The sequence below is a fragment of the Mauremys mutica genome, chromosome 16, assembly GCF_020497125.1.
Source record: "Mauremys mutica isolate MM-2020 ecotype Southern chromosome 16, ASM2049712v1, whole genome shotgun sequence".
Taxonomy (NCBI): Eukaryota; Metazoa; Chordata; order Testudines; family Geoemydidae; genus Mauremys; species Mauremys mutica.
In genome coordinates this window covers 24,927,454-24,940,814 of record NC_059087.1, presented here as the reverse complement: position 1 = coordinate 24,940,814, position 13,361 = coordinate 24,927,454, and the positions used below count along the sequence as shown (strand labels likewise).

Genomic DNA, 13,361 nt, shown 5'->3' with positions numbered 1-13,361 from the left:
TGAAACTCCTTGTGTTCTTGCGAATGGTTCGTTCCATCCCTGGTGCATTGAGAGGAGCAGGGTTAAGGCACAGACCAATATTCTCTGAAAGTCTCAATGTAAGTCTTGCTCAGGGCAAGAACAGTTATTACCCACACTAGAGCCCACTCTGCACTACTTTGCAGTGTGCTGGAGCTCCTAGTGGCTGTAGGGAGTGAGTCCTGAAAGTGCTCCAGGACCTGCCTCCTGTGTACCAACCCATTTCACTAATACACAGATGCTGCCACCCTCAAGCTACTTTTGTTTATGGAATAGGGTAACACAGAATCCTTTGTTTTGCCTTTTATATGCAGGGACTGTTAATGTTTGGAGTCTCATGATAGGGCGTGAACCTATCCATCATTACCAGCATAATCAAAGGATACAGGCTTTGGCCCTTGGCTTGGAGGGTGCAGCCATAGCAACTGCATCTGGCTTCCAGGTCAAGGTGGAAAGCCCTGATGACAGAGGATACTGGCAAACTACTGCACAGTTTGAAATCCAGAAATTGGTGAGTATTTTCCGGCTGGTCAGTTTGGTTCCAAGTGTTCCAGATCTCTGAATTCTTCCTGGCCAAGAGGGAGCTTACAATGACCTTAAAACGATGTTGCATGAACTATGTGAGAGCATTAGCAGCTAACTGGTATTGCAGTGAGTTAATGCATGCCTTTCATCCCTGAAGAGCTAGGATGAAATCCTGGCCTAAACCACAAGTGAAAATGAAGCTGAGCCCATATGGTGTGGGAGGTTTTGTTGTTTTTTAATTATTTTTTGTCAACATTAAACTAAGTTGGCTCATTTGTAGATCAAGGTTTTCTCACATAGAATTTCAGATCAACACTAGCTGATTAGTTCTGAGGCAGGATATCACAAGCTAGCTAATGCTGTCACTTGTGAAGCTGTAACTGGTTGCACAGCTTCTTTAGATTACACCTTCTGTCTATGGAGTTCTGAGGCTATTTTTTCTTTTTTTTAAATCCAAAGTTTATTATGGCCCAAGTCTGTTAAATGGTGTGAGGGCGGAAATGAGCATATTAAAGTATAAATCTTCTGATTTCTGATCAGTACAAGAAAACTGGCTGTACAGCAAATGGCTGTAGAGCTCTGATTAAACAAACCCTAATACAACTTCCCCATCTTCTAAATGGAAACATCCGTAGAATACTTAAAAACAGAACAAAGAAGCCAACTATTTTGACACGTTTTCTAGTAAAATATTAAAACAACAAAGAAAAAACTCCGTTGGAACTGGGTCACCCTGTCATGTAATTGTGATGTTCTCGATCATGTTTATTTCTGTGGATATACAGAAAGATATCCACCTTCAGTATTCTTTCCCCTTCCTCCGTATGTAATACCAATTTCTAATATTTTAAAGAAACACTGAAGACATTGTCAGTTGTCTCAAAGGTTGGATTAGAAACCACTGCATGCAATTATCTATTTCAGGGGTTCTCAACCCTTTCATACTGGAAATTCCAACAACCTCTCTCCCATTTAGCAGTATAGGAAAAGCAGAGTGACCATGATCCCCCACACCTGAGTGTGACCCCTAGGTTGAGAACCCCTCACCAGTTTCACCAGCACATTACTTTAACCTAGCAACGTTTCTGTGGTCTTAGTGGTTCTAGCAGGGAACTGAAAGTCAGGTCTCCTGGGCTCCATTCCTGGCTCTTCCATTGTCTTACTGTCACCTTGTGCAGGTCACCTAATGTAACCTTGTGTTGCGTCAGTTTCCCTGTCTGTAAAATGACTCTGTTAATATGTGGTGATAGTTCTTGAGGTGCACAGGACTGAGAGTTGCCTCCAGCAGGAAAGAGACTCACTTGTGCTTGCCTGGGTAACTCCCTGACATTTCCAGTCTGTTAGCCACCCAAACAATCTCCTCTGGGCTCTGCCAGCCCTGACTTTGCCTTGCAGGGTAATAGTAGGTGCGACACAGTTCCCGAGGCCATTTGAAGCTTTCCCCTGTAGTATCCAGCCCCTTATCCACTGAACATTGACAGAAATACCATGTCAGCTGTCCCCAGAGGAACTGTGTACTTATCAGCCTTTTTGGTTCAATTCAGGATCAGCTTCTGTACAACATCACAGTACTGAGATAGATTTATAGTGAAACCAATCATAAGTTTATTATCCAAGGTTAAGGTTTAAGAGATAGTGAGTAAGGATAATGGAAGCAGAAAGGTAACACATAAAACAAAATCATAACACTGATCTTAGAGACTAAACTTAACTTTAACAGGCTAATCATCTGTCTAAAGAAACTTCTCTCACCCTAAATGTCTTTTGCAACATTTCAGCTGAGCTTGGTTAAGAGCCTGTTTTCATGAATATAAAAGTGCTGTCCATTTAATTCCCCAGGTGCAGGAAAAAAATATTTTTGCCTCCTTCTTATGTTCCCTAAAGTTCTTTGTCTGACCCCAGAGACAAGGCAACTCCCTGTGGTTCAGTCTTCAGTCTTGTCTCCCAGTTGATTTCCCATCCCCATGTTGACTTCACATGTAAATGGGGCTTCCATTGTAGTAGCTTACAATGGTTAATTTACATTTTGACAGATACACCTCTACCTCGATATAACGCGACCCGATATAACATGAATTCGGATATAACGCGGTAAAGCAGCGCTCCGGGGGGGGGGGGGGGGCTGCACACTCCGGTGGATCAAAGCAAGTTCGATATAACGCGGTTTCACCTATAACGCGGTAAGATTTTTTTGGCTTCCGAGGACAGCGTTATATCGAGATAGAGGTGTACATGTTTTACCTACTGTCTAGAAGAAACCTGTTTTTCTCTTTGGTTGATGACAGACTTTAAAACCTTTCAGTGTCATCCATCCATACATCTCACAATGATTATGAGGATCAGTATGACATAAGCTTTTATTAGAGACCTCACTGGACATCATTTATGGATAAATACTGTTAAAGTGGTGTGCTAGGTGTAGTGAGTTTTTCAGACCCGGTAGGAGTTGCTGTTACACAACAGTGAACCTGTTGGCACCAGTGGGCTTTTGTGTCACATGTGTACCTATTTTCTAGGCCTGTTATGAGACTTAATGAATAATTCTTCTTTAATAAATGTGCACATCCTGAGAGTCTTAGATGAAAGATGTTATGTGTAGTAGTATTCTGTTGTAGGAGTCAAACCTCCAAAATTCAGATAGACCAAAAATCAAACACCATTTAAAAAAAAACAAAATAAACTTGGTTCCAAGAAGGTGGTTTTAGACATGGAGTTGTGTGTTAATTCATTTATTAAAGAGCCCTGTTTAGCGTATGGCCATGCTGTGTATTTCTGATTACAGTGTAAAGGAATTTTCAACTGAAGTGTAAAAAACTAAGAAATGTCTGTGCTGTTGTAGGTCAACTTTCTCCACCTGGTTCCAGATGTTGTTGGGAGTCCAGTGACTATAGCAGCTGCTGAAGATATGGTCTACCTCCTGAAAGCAGAAGAGTCGGGCAAAGTTCTCCATTCTGTATATGGCCAGCCAGTCACATGTCTAGATGTATCTCCCAGTGAGGCAGCCTTTGGAGTAAAGGGCTTTGGCTGGCTGTTGAATGAGACCAACAAGGTATTTAAGTAGCAGGTCTTTTCAGTCATATAACAGTAAATTTCTTTGTCGCTTCCCTGGGGTACTCAAGGTTGTGAGGCCACCTGGTCAGTACTTCACCTTAGCGTGTAACAGTCTGGTGTGGTTCAGCTTGCTGAAACCAGTGGTCTCTGGCCCCACAAGCACTGACTTGCAGGTTTCCGCAGACCTCACCCTCATGGTACAGGCTATTGCTAGGTACACACTAACCCCCGTGTCCTCAGAGCGCTCCCTGCAGTCTCCAGCCCATCACTGGACACTCAGAGCAGTTACTAGGTAAGCTGCCCCCAGCAAGACAGTGTACACACAGCTTCACTGGCACAACTTGGATCAGGTCCTTTATAATAGCACTGTAAGCTACTTGTAGTGAAAACAAATGCATTTTTATTAACAAAGATTAAGATTTAAGAGATACCGAGAAAGAATAATGAGTGGAAGCAGAACTGGTATTGTCACGCTGTGAGGAGTGGCTCATGATTATGAGTGCCTGCCTCAGGGCAGACGGTCAGAAAACAGGGCAGACACCCCAAACTGGTGGTGTGTCTATAATTAGATTTCACCAAGCCAGTGACAAATGTGAACTCCTGGATCACTATACCAGTTTTACCATGGAGTCACAGACAGTCTCCTTAGACTATTCTATCTTGCCACCCAAACAAACTGGACTTTGTGATAGAAGGTCACTTAAACCAAAAATCACACTATATCAGGTAACTCCCAGTCCCAAGAGACCAGTCACTCAACCAGGTCAAGTTACATGCTGGATCTTACACAAAGACAACACTGGTAGCCAGTTCTGTCGTAAACTAACTAAAGGTTTATTGGCTAAGAACAGGAAATGAGAGTTATTGATGCACAGGTGAGTCACAGTTTGTAATTCCAAATGGTGGCAATGATGCAATAAACTGCCAGTTTCCCCAAAGTTTTTTCTCTGGGGATCTCCGCTTTGCATCTGGTATACACATTAAAAACCCCACACCTTCCCTATTTTATAAAGTAGATTATCTCCTAAGAATTCAATCTTTGAGAGCTACTGGTTTTCAGTCAGTACCAGAATCCAAGTTTTCAGGAATATCCCCACGCCCTACAGAGGGTTTCCTCAGTAAATGGATATCAAAATGGCTTTTGCTTCTCCTTATATTTCCCCAAACTGATAGTTTTGACCCCAGAGTCAGGATGGCCCCCTGTTGTTTGGTCGCCAGTATGCTGGCTCCAAGTTGTCGTCATATCCTTGTATTGACCTGAAATGCAAATATAGGTCCCATTGTGTTTGGCTTGCAGTGCTTTATCTACATATGAACCTTGGCAGACATAAACATACATTCCTTTGTCTGGCAAAATCAGTTCTTCACCTCTGGTGGGAAATCATATCTTGATAGAAACTATAAGGACACATTTTCAGTATATAGATATAACTTTTAAATATAATCAATACATACATTTCACAATTATATTAATGACCAGCATGATCCTGGCTTTCATTTAAGATCTCACATGACTGTCTTTATAGATACATACTATGACAGCAGTGTGTTAGATGTAGTGAGTTTATCAGGCTTAGTAGGAGCTGTTGCTGCTACAGAACATTGAATCCTTTGCCAGTTGGCATTGAGTGCTTCTTAGGGTCAGAACTTCAAATGGGAAAACCCAGGTCCCTTTGTACAATTAACAAAGGCCAAAGGAATTCTTTATTTTTTTTTTTCCTTTGTGTGAATGGACTGGGAGGTCAGTTTCTTTACACACTGCTCTGAGGCTTACGTGAACTTTCAGTATTTGTTTCAGTGAGCATAAAATGTGGAAATGCCAGCACTTTGGTAATTTAAGCAATGTCTACACTACAGCTTATGTTGGCATAATTTTTGTTGCTCGGGGTGTGAAAAACCATCCTCCTGAGCGATGTGAGTTACACCGACATAAGCACTGGTTTGGACAGCGCTGTGTCGGCGGGAGAGCTTCTCCTGCCAACATAGCTACCGCTGCTCGCGGAGGTGGTTTTATTATGCCAATGGGAGAGCTCTCTCCCATCGGCATAGAGCACTGGTGCAGCTGCAGCGCTGTATATGTAGACATGCCCTTAGTCAAAAGGCTCATGCTAGCTTCTGTAAGTATTATATTTGCTACTCCCCAGTTGCAAGAGAGAGAGCCGTATCTTCTACTGCTTCAGTCCTCTAGGTGGAATTGTTTTCTTTTAAAAAATAAATCTACCTGAGGCATCCTAAGTAATGAGTCAAACCCTGTTTGTGCAATCCTTGGAGAATGCTATTATTTTTCACTTCAGTATTTGAGCTAAGTTACTTCCAAGGCTATAAGAATGGTGAGATGTTGCTTTAGGGGATGGATAAATAATCTTCATGTGTCTGAAGCCTTCTGCATTTTGCTGCCTTCATAAGCGTCTTTTGACAGTGGCACAGTTGATAAGCTGCAGATTCCGTTTTTGCAATTGTACCGAATCTATGCTTAAAAAGCTGATGGATCAGGCAAGCTCTACAGCTTTAAAACTATTGAGATTTAACAGGGCAAGCTTTTAATTTTTCAGTGAGATTGACATATGTCATTTGCTACATCATAAAATGTTTTTTTTCTTGACCTAGTGTCTAGATTAGTCCACTGGTCATACGCCCCACAGAAACTTTGTGTTGCAGTGTGGGCATAATATGTCAAATATTTTACTGTAGAATTTAAACTTTCACTGGGAAAAAAGCTTCTAGTTCTTCTGATGGTATTTTTTTCCTAAATGTGAATCAGAACAGCTGTCTTCCAGAGTCTGCAGACAGACTGAAACAGTAGCTCTGAATAGTGTGAATTGCCTCATTCATCTCAATGGAGTGTTAATCCTGAAACTGCACAAAGACCAATTAAATGTTTTAAATTATTTTACTGCTGATGTCTTTATTGGAAACATCCAGCTACTGTGTATGTTCATTGTGGTTGAATATCACAGAAGTTAGATTGAAAAGACCTATTAGGTATTTATTCCATCTCACAGGTAGTGTACAGATTATTCCTTATATAGCCTAGTGTCTAGGGCTTTTCCCAGTACCATTTTAAATGACTCAGGCAATGGGGTTTCTGTCACTTCCCCTGGGATGTTGTTCCTCAGTTAATAGATCTCATTGTTAAGAAATCTTTCCTGGTTCTTTTTCCTGTCTAAATTTTCCACGGATTAATTTCATCCCATCACTCCTACTCAGGTTTGTAGTGAGCTAGTAGGAAAGGGGAAAAGGGGAACAGCAACTCCTGGGGGAAGGGAAGGTGGGGCATGGAGCAAAGGGGTTGTTGCTGGGGTGGGAACTCTGGTAAGTGGTGCACAAGTGCAGTTCTATCACTTTTCCCCATTTGACAACCAGATAGAATGGGGTAGTTTTCTTTCGGTCTAGTTCTACTGTTGATGTAAATCTGCATCTAAACTCCCCTTAAAGTTCCCTTTTTACACACAAAACACTGAAAGAGCCATAAATACCTCTAGGGGTGAGAGATGCTATGAGGCCGTACGTACTGTCTTTATTAAATCCTTTGCCATCCTAATCCAATATTTTTCCCCGCAGAGGTGGGAGGTTAGAAGATAGCCAATGTAATGGTCTTGAATGAGGCAATTCTATCGCCTTTGTGCCTCATAAAGGAGTAGAGAAATCCACTTAGAGTCCTTAGCATCATTCTGTGGAGTCGGACATATTTCCTAATTTAGTTCTGAAGTATTTGGCATTTGATGGCAGATTGTATTAAGCAGTGCATCAGTGCGCATCCTAATCAGGGCAATGTGACTGAAGTAGTCCAGACGGCTGGGGTATGTTTGACAAGGACGCTTGCTTGGCATTGCTACACCAGCTGACATCACGCCGGAAATTAATTACTAATGTCTATTATGATAATTATTCCCCACACACAGACGTGAAGGGACTTTGTATCGGTTGATTACTTGAGTCACAAGTTGATGGTCTGCCTTTAGAAGAGCTTTAGATCTCAGAAACATATTGATAGTGAATTCCAGTGCTGTTGTCTAACGGCTACATCATTCCAATATAAAAGCTGCATCCCATTTTGTTTCATGTGCAGTATACTATAAATTATTAGCTGGTGGCAATTTTTGTGGGAGTATTTTTGGCCACTAGTTGCTCAATGTTAATTTTTTTTTTAATATTGAACCTTTTGGCACTAACAGGCCAATGCAGAAGGTACTGCTTTCCAGAAATACTGTATCCTTAAAATATGTAGACACGGCCAGAGTGCTCCACAGTCCATGGAATTCAGAGGTGTGAGTAATGGTTTTAAGCATAATGGGTCAAAATCATCCCTGCTGTAACTCCATTAATGTCAGTACACTTAAACCAGGGTTGGCTTTGGTTCTGTGCATGTGAGCGGGAGGGGCAATCTTTAACAAGATGTTCGACCAACATTCACTTCCTTTCTTATTTGATTAGCTTTCAGGGTCTCTTCTGGTGTCAGTTTTACTAGGCCTTTGGTTACCAGGTCTTCTAGGGTGAACAAGTCCTGAAGTTCTAATTTTTTTTTTTTAAGGTAGAACACTTTGCCTAAAATCTCTCAGATCTTCTTTATCCATCATTAGAAAGCAAAGAAACACAAACCCATTGTTTTTTCTTTACATATCAGCTTTAAAATCAGCGTACTAATAAACTGGCCTGTTTTTAATCCCCTGTTTCTGCTCCTTTTCAGTGATGGCATTGGAGCTGGCATCCAGAGGCCTGCTGACCAGCTTTATAAAGCTACTGTTTTAGCTTTTACTATACATTTACTTTTGCCGTTGGCTACCTAAGTGCTGCATGCAGTTTCACTTGTGTAAGGTCCATGTTAACATGTTGTTAAACAGCTGCTGTTTCACACTGGAAGTGATTGCATTTCAGTCATGGATGAAAGGTCCTGCAAGTGGATCCACATGAGCACAGGTGTCTGCCCAAGTGGGTCCAGTTGCAGAAGCTGAGCCTTATATTGTAAAGTGTCGGGGTAACTTTTGGGATGAAAAGCACCATTAAAATAGTCTTGTTCTTTTTTGTTATTTAGTATTGATTCCTATGTGTAATTGTCTTTCCTTCCTTTTCAAGGTACTGCCTTCTAAATCTTGTAATTGTCTTTCTAATTCAAACCTTTAGTAACATCCTAGTACTGCTAAGATGAATGACTTAAGTCAGGAAAACCTCAGTGTACACACACACACAATATAGTAATTAACCAGTGTCTTGCCCAAGAATAATTGAATCTGCCTCCATGATTTTCCATTGAAAACTTGTAAATTGTTTACTAAATTGAAAGAGCCATTCATTTTTGCAACTTTTAATAAAAATTATGCAAAAATATATTTACCTATGTTTCCTAATGAAAACGACAAGCCGCTTTTTATATGCCTGCGTTGAGACGTGGCACAACGCTTAGACGAGTATCTCAGGTTTTGAAAATGTTGCCCTTAGGATGCATCATGAATATTTAAGGAGATTATCTGCAAGACCAGGCAAATAATTCATTCCATTTTGAGGACCAACTTGCCTTCATATTACCCATCCTAATTTTATCGGGCAGGAAGGGGGATAAAATAGTGTTTTTTTTTCTATAGGGTAGATGGTTTAGTGGGCAAACAATATCCTTTCACTTCTGTCTCCCTGAACTTGTACATCAGTCTTCAGCCACAAGTTAAATGAGTTTTGCTGACCTCATTCCAGTCCCTAGCAGACATCTGTCCACATCGCAGAACCATCAAATTTGGCACAATGCTGGATGATTGGCAGTCCCTGCTCAGGAAGGATCCAGTACTGGAACAGCAGGGGTTGCAGGTGCATTGGCAGGGTTGTGTTGCTGAAGCTCATACACTGCCTGCCTGTACGATGTCTGGCTCTACTTAGTGCTACCAGCTTTGACTCTATTCAAATAAAAACTTAGAAGGAAAAATAAACCTACATTTAATTGTTTATAGCTTGATAGGTAATTTATGTGGCAGGCCGTAAGTATTTGGAGGATTCCGTAAAGAGCATTGGGCAAGAGACCTGACTCTTGCACTGCTGGGAATGCTGCAGACTTTCTAGATGAATCATAACAATGCTTTCATGGATTCTCTGAGCTGGCCCTTTGAGCACTACTTAGGTCTGGGGAGCACAGCTAAGTGCACCTGAGATAAAAGTTTTTGTTTGCCAGCATAGTCACCTTTGGGATGGCAGGAAAGTCAATTTTCCACATGCTCACAGACATGGTTGTGTTACCACTTCTGCACAATGACTTATATCTGGCAAAGACTTGCAAAATAGTCTCTCTGGCTGATTGTCAAAAATTACATCATATTGGAGTAAACTGCTTTTAAATCAAACATCCATTATTCATGTATGTTAACCGCTTTTTTTTTTTTAACTGGCTGTTTTGTGTATGATTTACTCTTTTTATCTCTGGGTCTCTTTCTGATTTTTTTCTTCTCTCTCTTTCTCTCTCTGCTCTTCTTAAATCTTAGCTCATCTTTAAATTTATGGAGCCAGTACACTTGTCTCTGTGTACGAGTATCAATATGCTGACCGTGCATTTGTTAATAGTCAGATTTCCTATGTTGCTATACTGTGTGTTGTGTTTACAGTAGCCACTATAACAGTTTGGTACAATTTGCACCAGCAAACTGTCCCCCTAAGACTTGTAAACGTTTTATATTTTTTCCCACATGCTTCTTAGAAATAAAATTCAGAACTTGCAGTAGTGACCACCAGGCGCTAAGCTTAATTTCATGATGAGATCTGAATCAAGCATATGTGATATAGCTCTGTCCACTGTTGTAGATGGCATGTAGGTTGAATGCCTCTTGACCCATGGATTTTTTAAAAAAATCCTCATAAGTTCTGTTCTTTTCTTAAAGGACGCCCTGACTGACTAGCAATTCCATGAACCTCCTTATTGCTGAGAGAATATTGGTGTATGCAGGCAATGTGTGCAGCATAATCTAGTGGATAGGCCACAGAACTGAAAATAAAATGATGTGCATTCTGTTCCCAACCCTGGCACTGAGTCCTTTTGTGACTTTGGGCAAGTCGTGTAATTTTTCTCTGTTCCTCAATTTCCCACTCTGTAAAATAGGGTAATGTCATGTGCCTTGTGTAAAGCATTTTGAGACCTTAGCCCAGCTCTGTAAGTGCTGAGTATCATTATTCTTAGATATGTCCATTCAAATGAATGGAAAGTTAAGATATTCCAGGAACATGTGTGCCCAGTATGTTATTCTGTAGTGAAGGGGCCAGTGATTTCAGTCCATTGTTATACCTTTTCCTTATTATTATTAATAATAATTATTATTTATTTACGGTTACATAGTACCTCGTATATGTAACCACTGCTGAAAAGAAGCCACTTCCTGGAGTGTTACTGGCAACAAAACACAACAACTTAGGGCAAGAAGAAAAAACATAGCTGGATTTGCTCTGTAGGGAGTTATTTCACAATGCAATTGCCTGAATTGGCCGTTAGCCAGGACACTGGGGTGAATACCCCTGCTCTTGTGAAAAGTACTGCAGGCTCTTTGATAACAAGTGCTTGGGGACTCTGTTTTATGTTCTGTCCAAAAATGGCATCTCCACCAGCATAGTATCTCTAGCCCCATGCTGGGATGTTGGATGTGCATGGAAGAGTTCCATCAACACCATTTCCTTCAGCACCTGCGTTGTTGTTTTTTTTTGGTTATGGTTTTTTTTGGAAGTGTCTCATCCAAAGTATTTATGCCATGCTGGACCTTACTAAGCTATAAGATCTAACAAAGCTCACAGCAGAAGTTGGTCTGGCTACAGAAACTGTAATTTTGTTGTCTGTTAGGTTCTCTCTGTTAGGTTCTTGGACTGCATTTGTTAAAATTTCAACACCTGCTGATTTAAAGTTTCCTAACTACAGTAAGTTTTCCAGTCTCTCTTTCTCCCACCCCCCTTCATTCCTTCTAATAAGTCTGTGAGCCTGTTTCTCAGCATGTCTCTCTGAGAACAGTGGCCACAGGCTGAGACTCGCCCAGCTCGTGCAACAAAGAGGGAAATTAGTCTAATGCACCACCTTAACAAAAGGGAGAGTATGAGCATGAATAATTAATATCACTAGTCTGTGGCAGTCAGATAAAATGAAGTCCCATTTGCTCAGCCTTATTAAAAGAGAGAGAGCGCGCGAGGGAGAGATGGTAAAGGTCGTTAAGGGACTTGTAACATGGAAAGAATCGCCTCTGAGATGGATAATGTGTTTTCTAATCTCTGTGGTCTTTAACTAAACGTAATGGTAAAGGTACTCTTTGGATATTTCTGCCTTGCTGAATTATTAAACATTCTGGAAGATCACTTGACTCTCATCCAGTAACTTAGACTTTTGCATTTGAAAACTGTTAGTAGGTAAAGATTTTTGATTTTTTGTGGGGGTTTTTGGTCATTATACATAAATAGAGAGAGAGAGAATCTGCTTAGATATAATGCCATTCACCCCTCTTGCCCCAAAAGTTCTGTTGGAAGAAGGGGGTACCTCAGTAGAGTATTACCTTAGGGTACCCTATTTCACACCCAGATGCTCTAGGTTCACTTACCTTTGCCAGATTTGTACCCATTAGGTCACTAGTCTTGTGTGTCCATTATAGGATTATAAGTGTCTTTAAAAGGATAATCCTTTGCAGTGTGCATTATAAGATTATAAACCTCCTAGAGACCTTATGCTTTGTTTGCCCTTTAACATGGAGACCCTTATTTTAACTCCCAAGTGACCAGATATTTTCATGCTTTATCTTTGGCCTTTATAAAGAAAATCCTAGTTACTTTAGGGTATTACAGCAGAGCTCCCCAGAAGTGTTACAGCAACTTCAAAATTGTGTTGTCATTTCATTGATAACCTCCCTATTTTTAAGGATTTTTAATTCAGTTATAAAATTGTATTCTGGTTTGAAGCTTGGTAGACAGAGAAGTAGTAAAAGCAAAAGGGATGGGTTTAAAAAAAAAATCTTACGCCGAGCAAAGAAAAGGTGAAAATATCTGCTAATAACTCTGAAGAGTATCTTTTTGCCGACGAAGAGCCACTAGGGCAGAAAAACATATATACGTAACCTAAACAAATCCCTAAACAAAAGAGAGGAGATAGAGAGTGGCAAGAGACGCAGACGTTTCCTGTCATGAATGTCAATACATATGGAAAGTCTGGTGGATCAGAATTTTTTTTTGTAGTTTAGTTTTGTTACAGATAAAAAGGTTAAAGCATTGGGCAATCTGTAAACTACACGAGTGTAAATAAGTGAATATGTTAATTTAAAAATACCTTTTGCCCACGTACTACAGAACTGGAAAATTGTTCTGATTTTGAAAATGAAACTTGGCACGCAATTAGGACAATAATTGTGTTCAGTGTTTGCTAAGAAAAGTCCAAGGTATTTAAATGCCTGCACATTAACAGGTTTTCATAGAGGGCATTCCTGTTCATAATGATACGTATTTGAAAACTGTGTTCCAGTTTTATGTTGACAGGGTAGATTGGACCTAAGATCTATTAGGTGAATCTATTAGGTCTATAGACACTCAAAGTAGCTGCTGCAGGGAGTTTCTCCAGAGCAACAAGAGGCACTGCCTTATGTCCAGGGTCTAAGTGTGCAACCAGAAAGAGATGGTCTAGATTCTTTGGAACTACAGGAATCTTGATAGGTCAACTCAGTTGCTAATCTTTCTCAAGGTAGATAAACTGAATTCAATGGAGATTATTTGCCTGTGTCTTTCAAGTGAGACCTTCAAAGCAGAAGTCTGGTCTGCCAAGCATGGCCATTGGTTTC

General features: G+C 40.6%; 1 protein-coding gene across 1 annotated transcript in view; it reads left to right on the top strand.

The window, feature by feature from the left end:
- The window catches only part of FBXW8 (F-box and WD repeat domain containing 8), a 72,892-nt gene that overhangs the window by 45,169 nt on the left and 14,362 nt on the right, over positions 1-13,361 (top strand). Inside the window, exons 6-7 of the mRNA XM_044990275.1 lie at positions 333-529; positions 3,383-3,592. Coding sequence (XP_044846210.1) covers positions 333-529; positions 3,383-3,592 — 407 coding nt within the window. The remainder of the gene's footprint in view (positions 1-332; positions 530-3,382; positions 3,593-13,361) is intronic.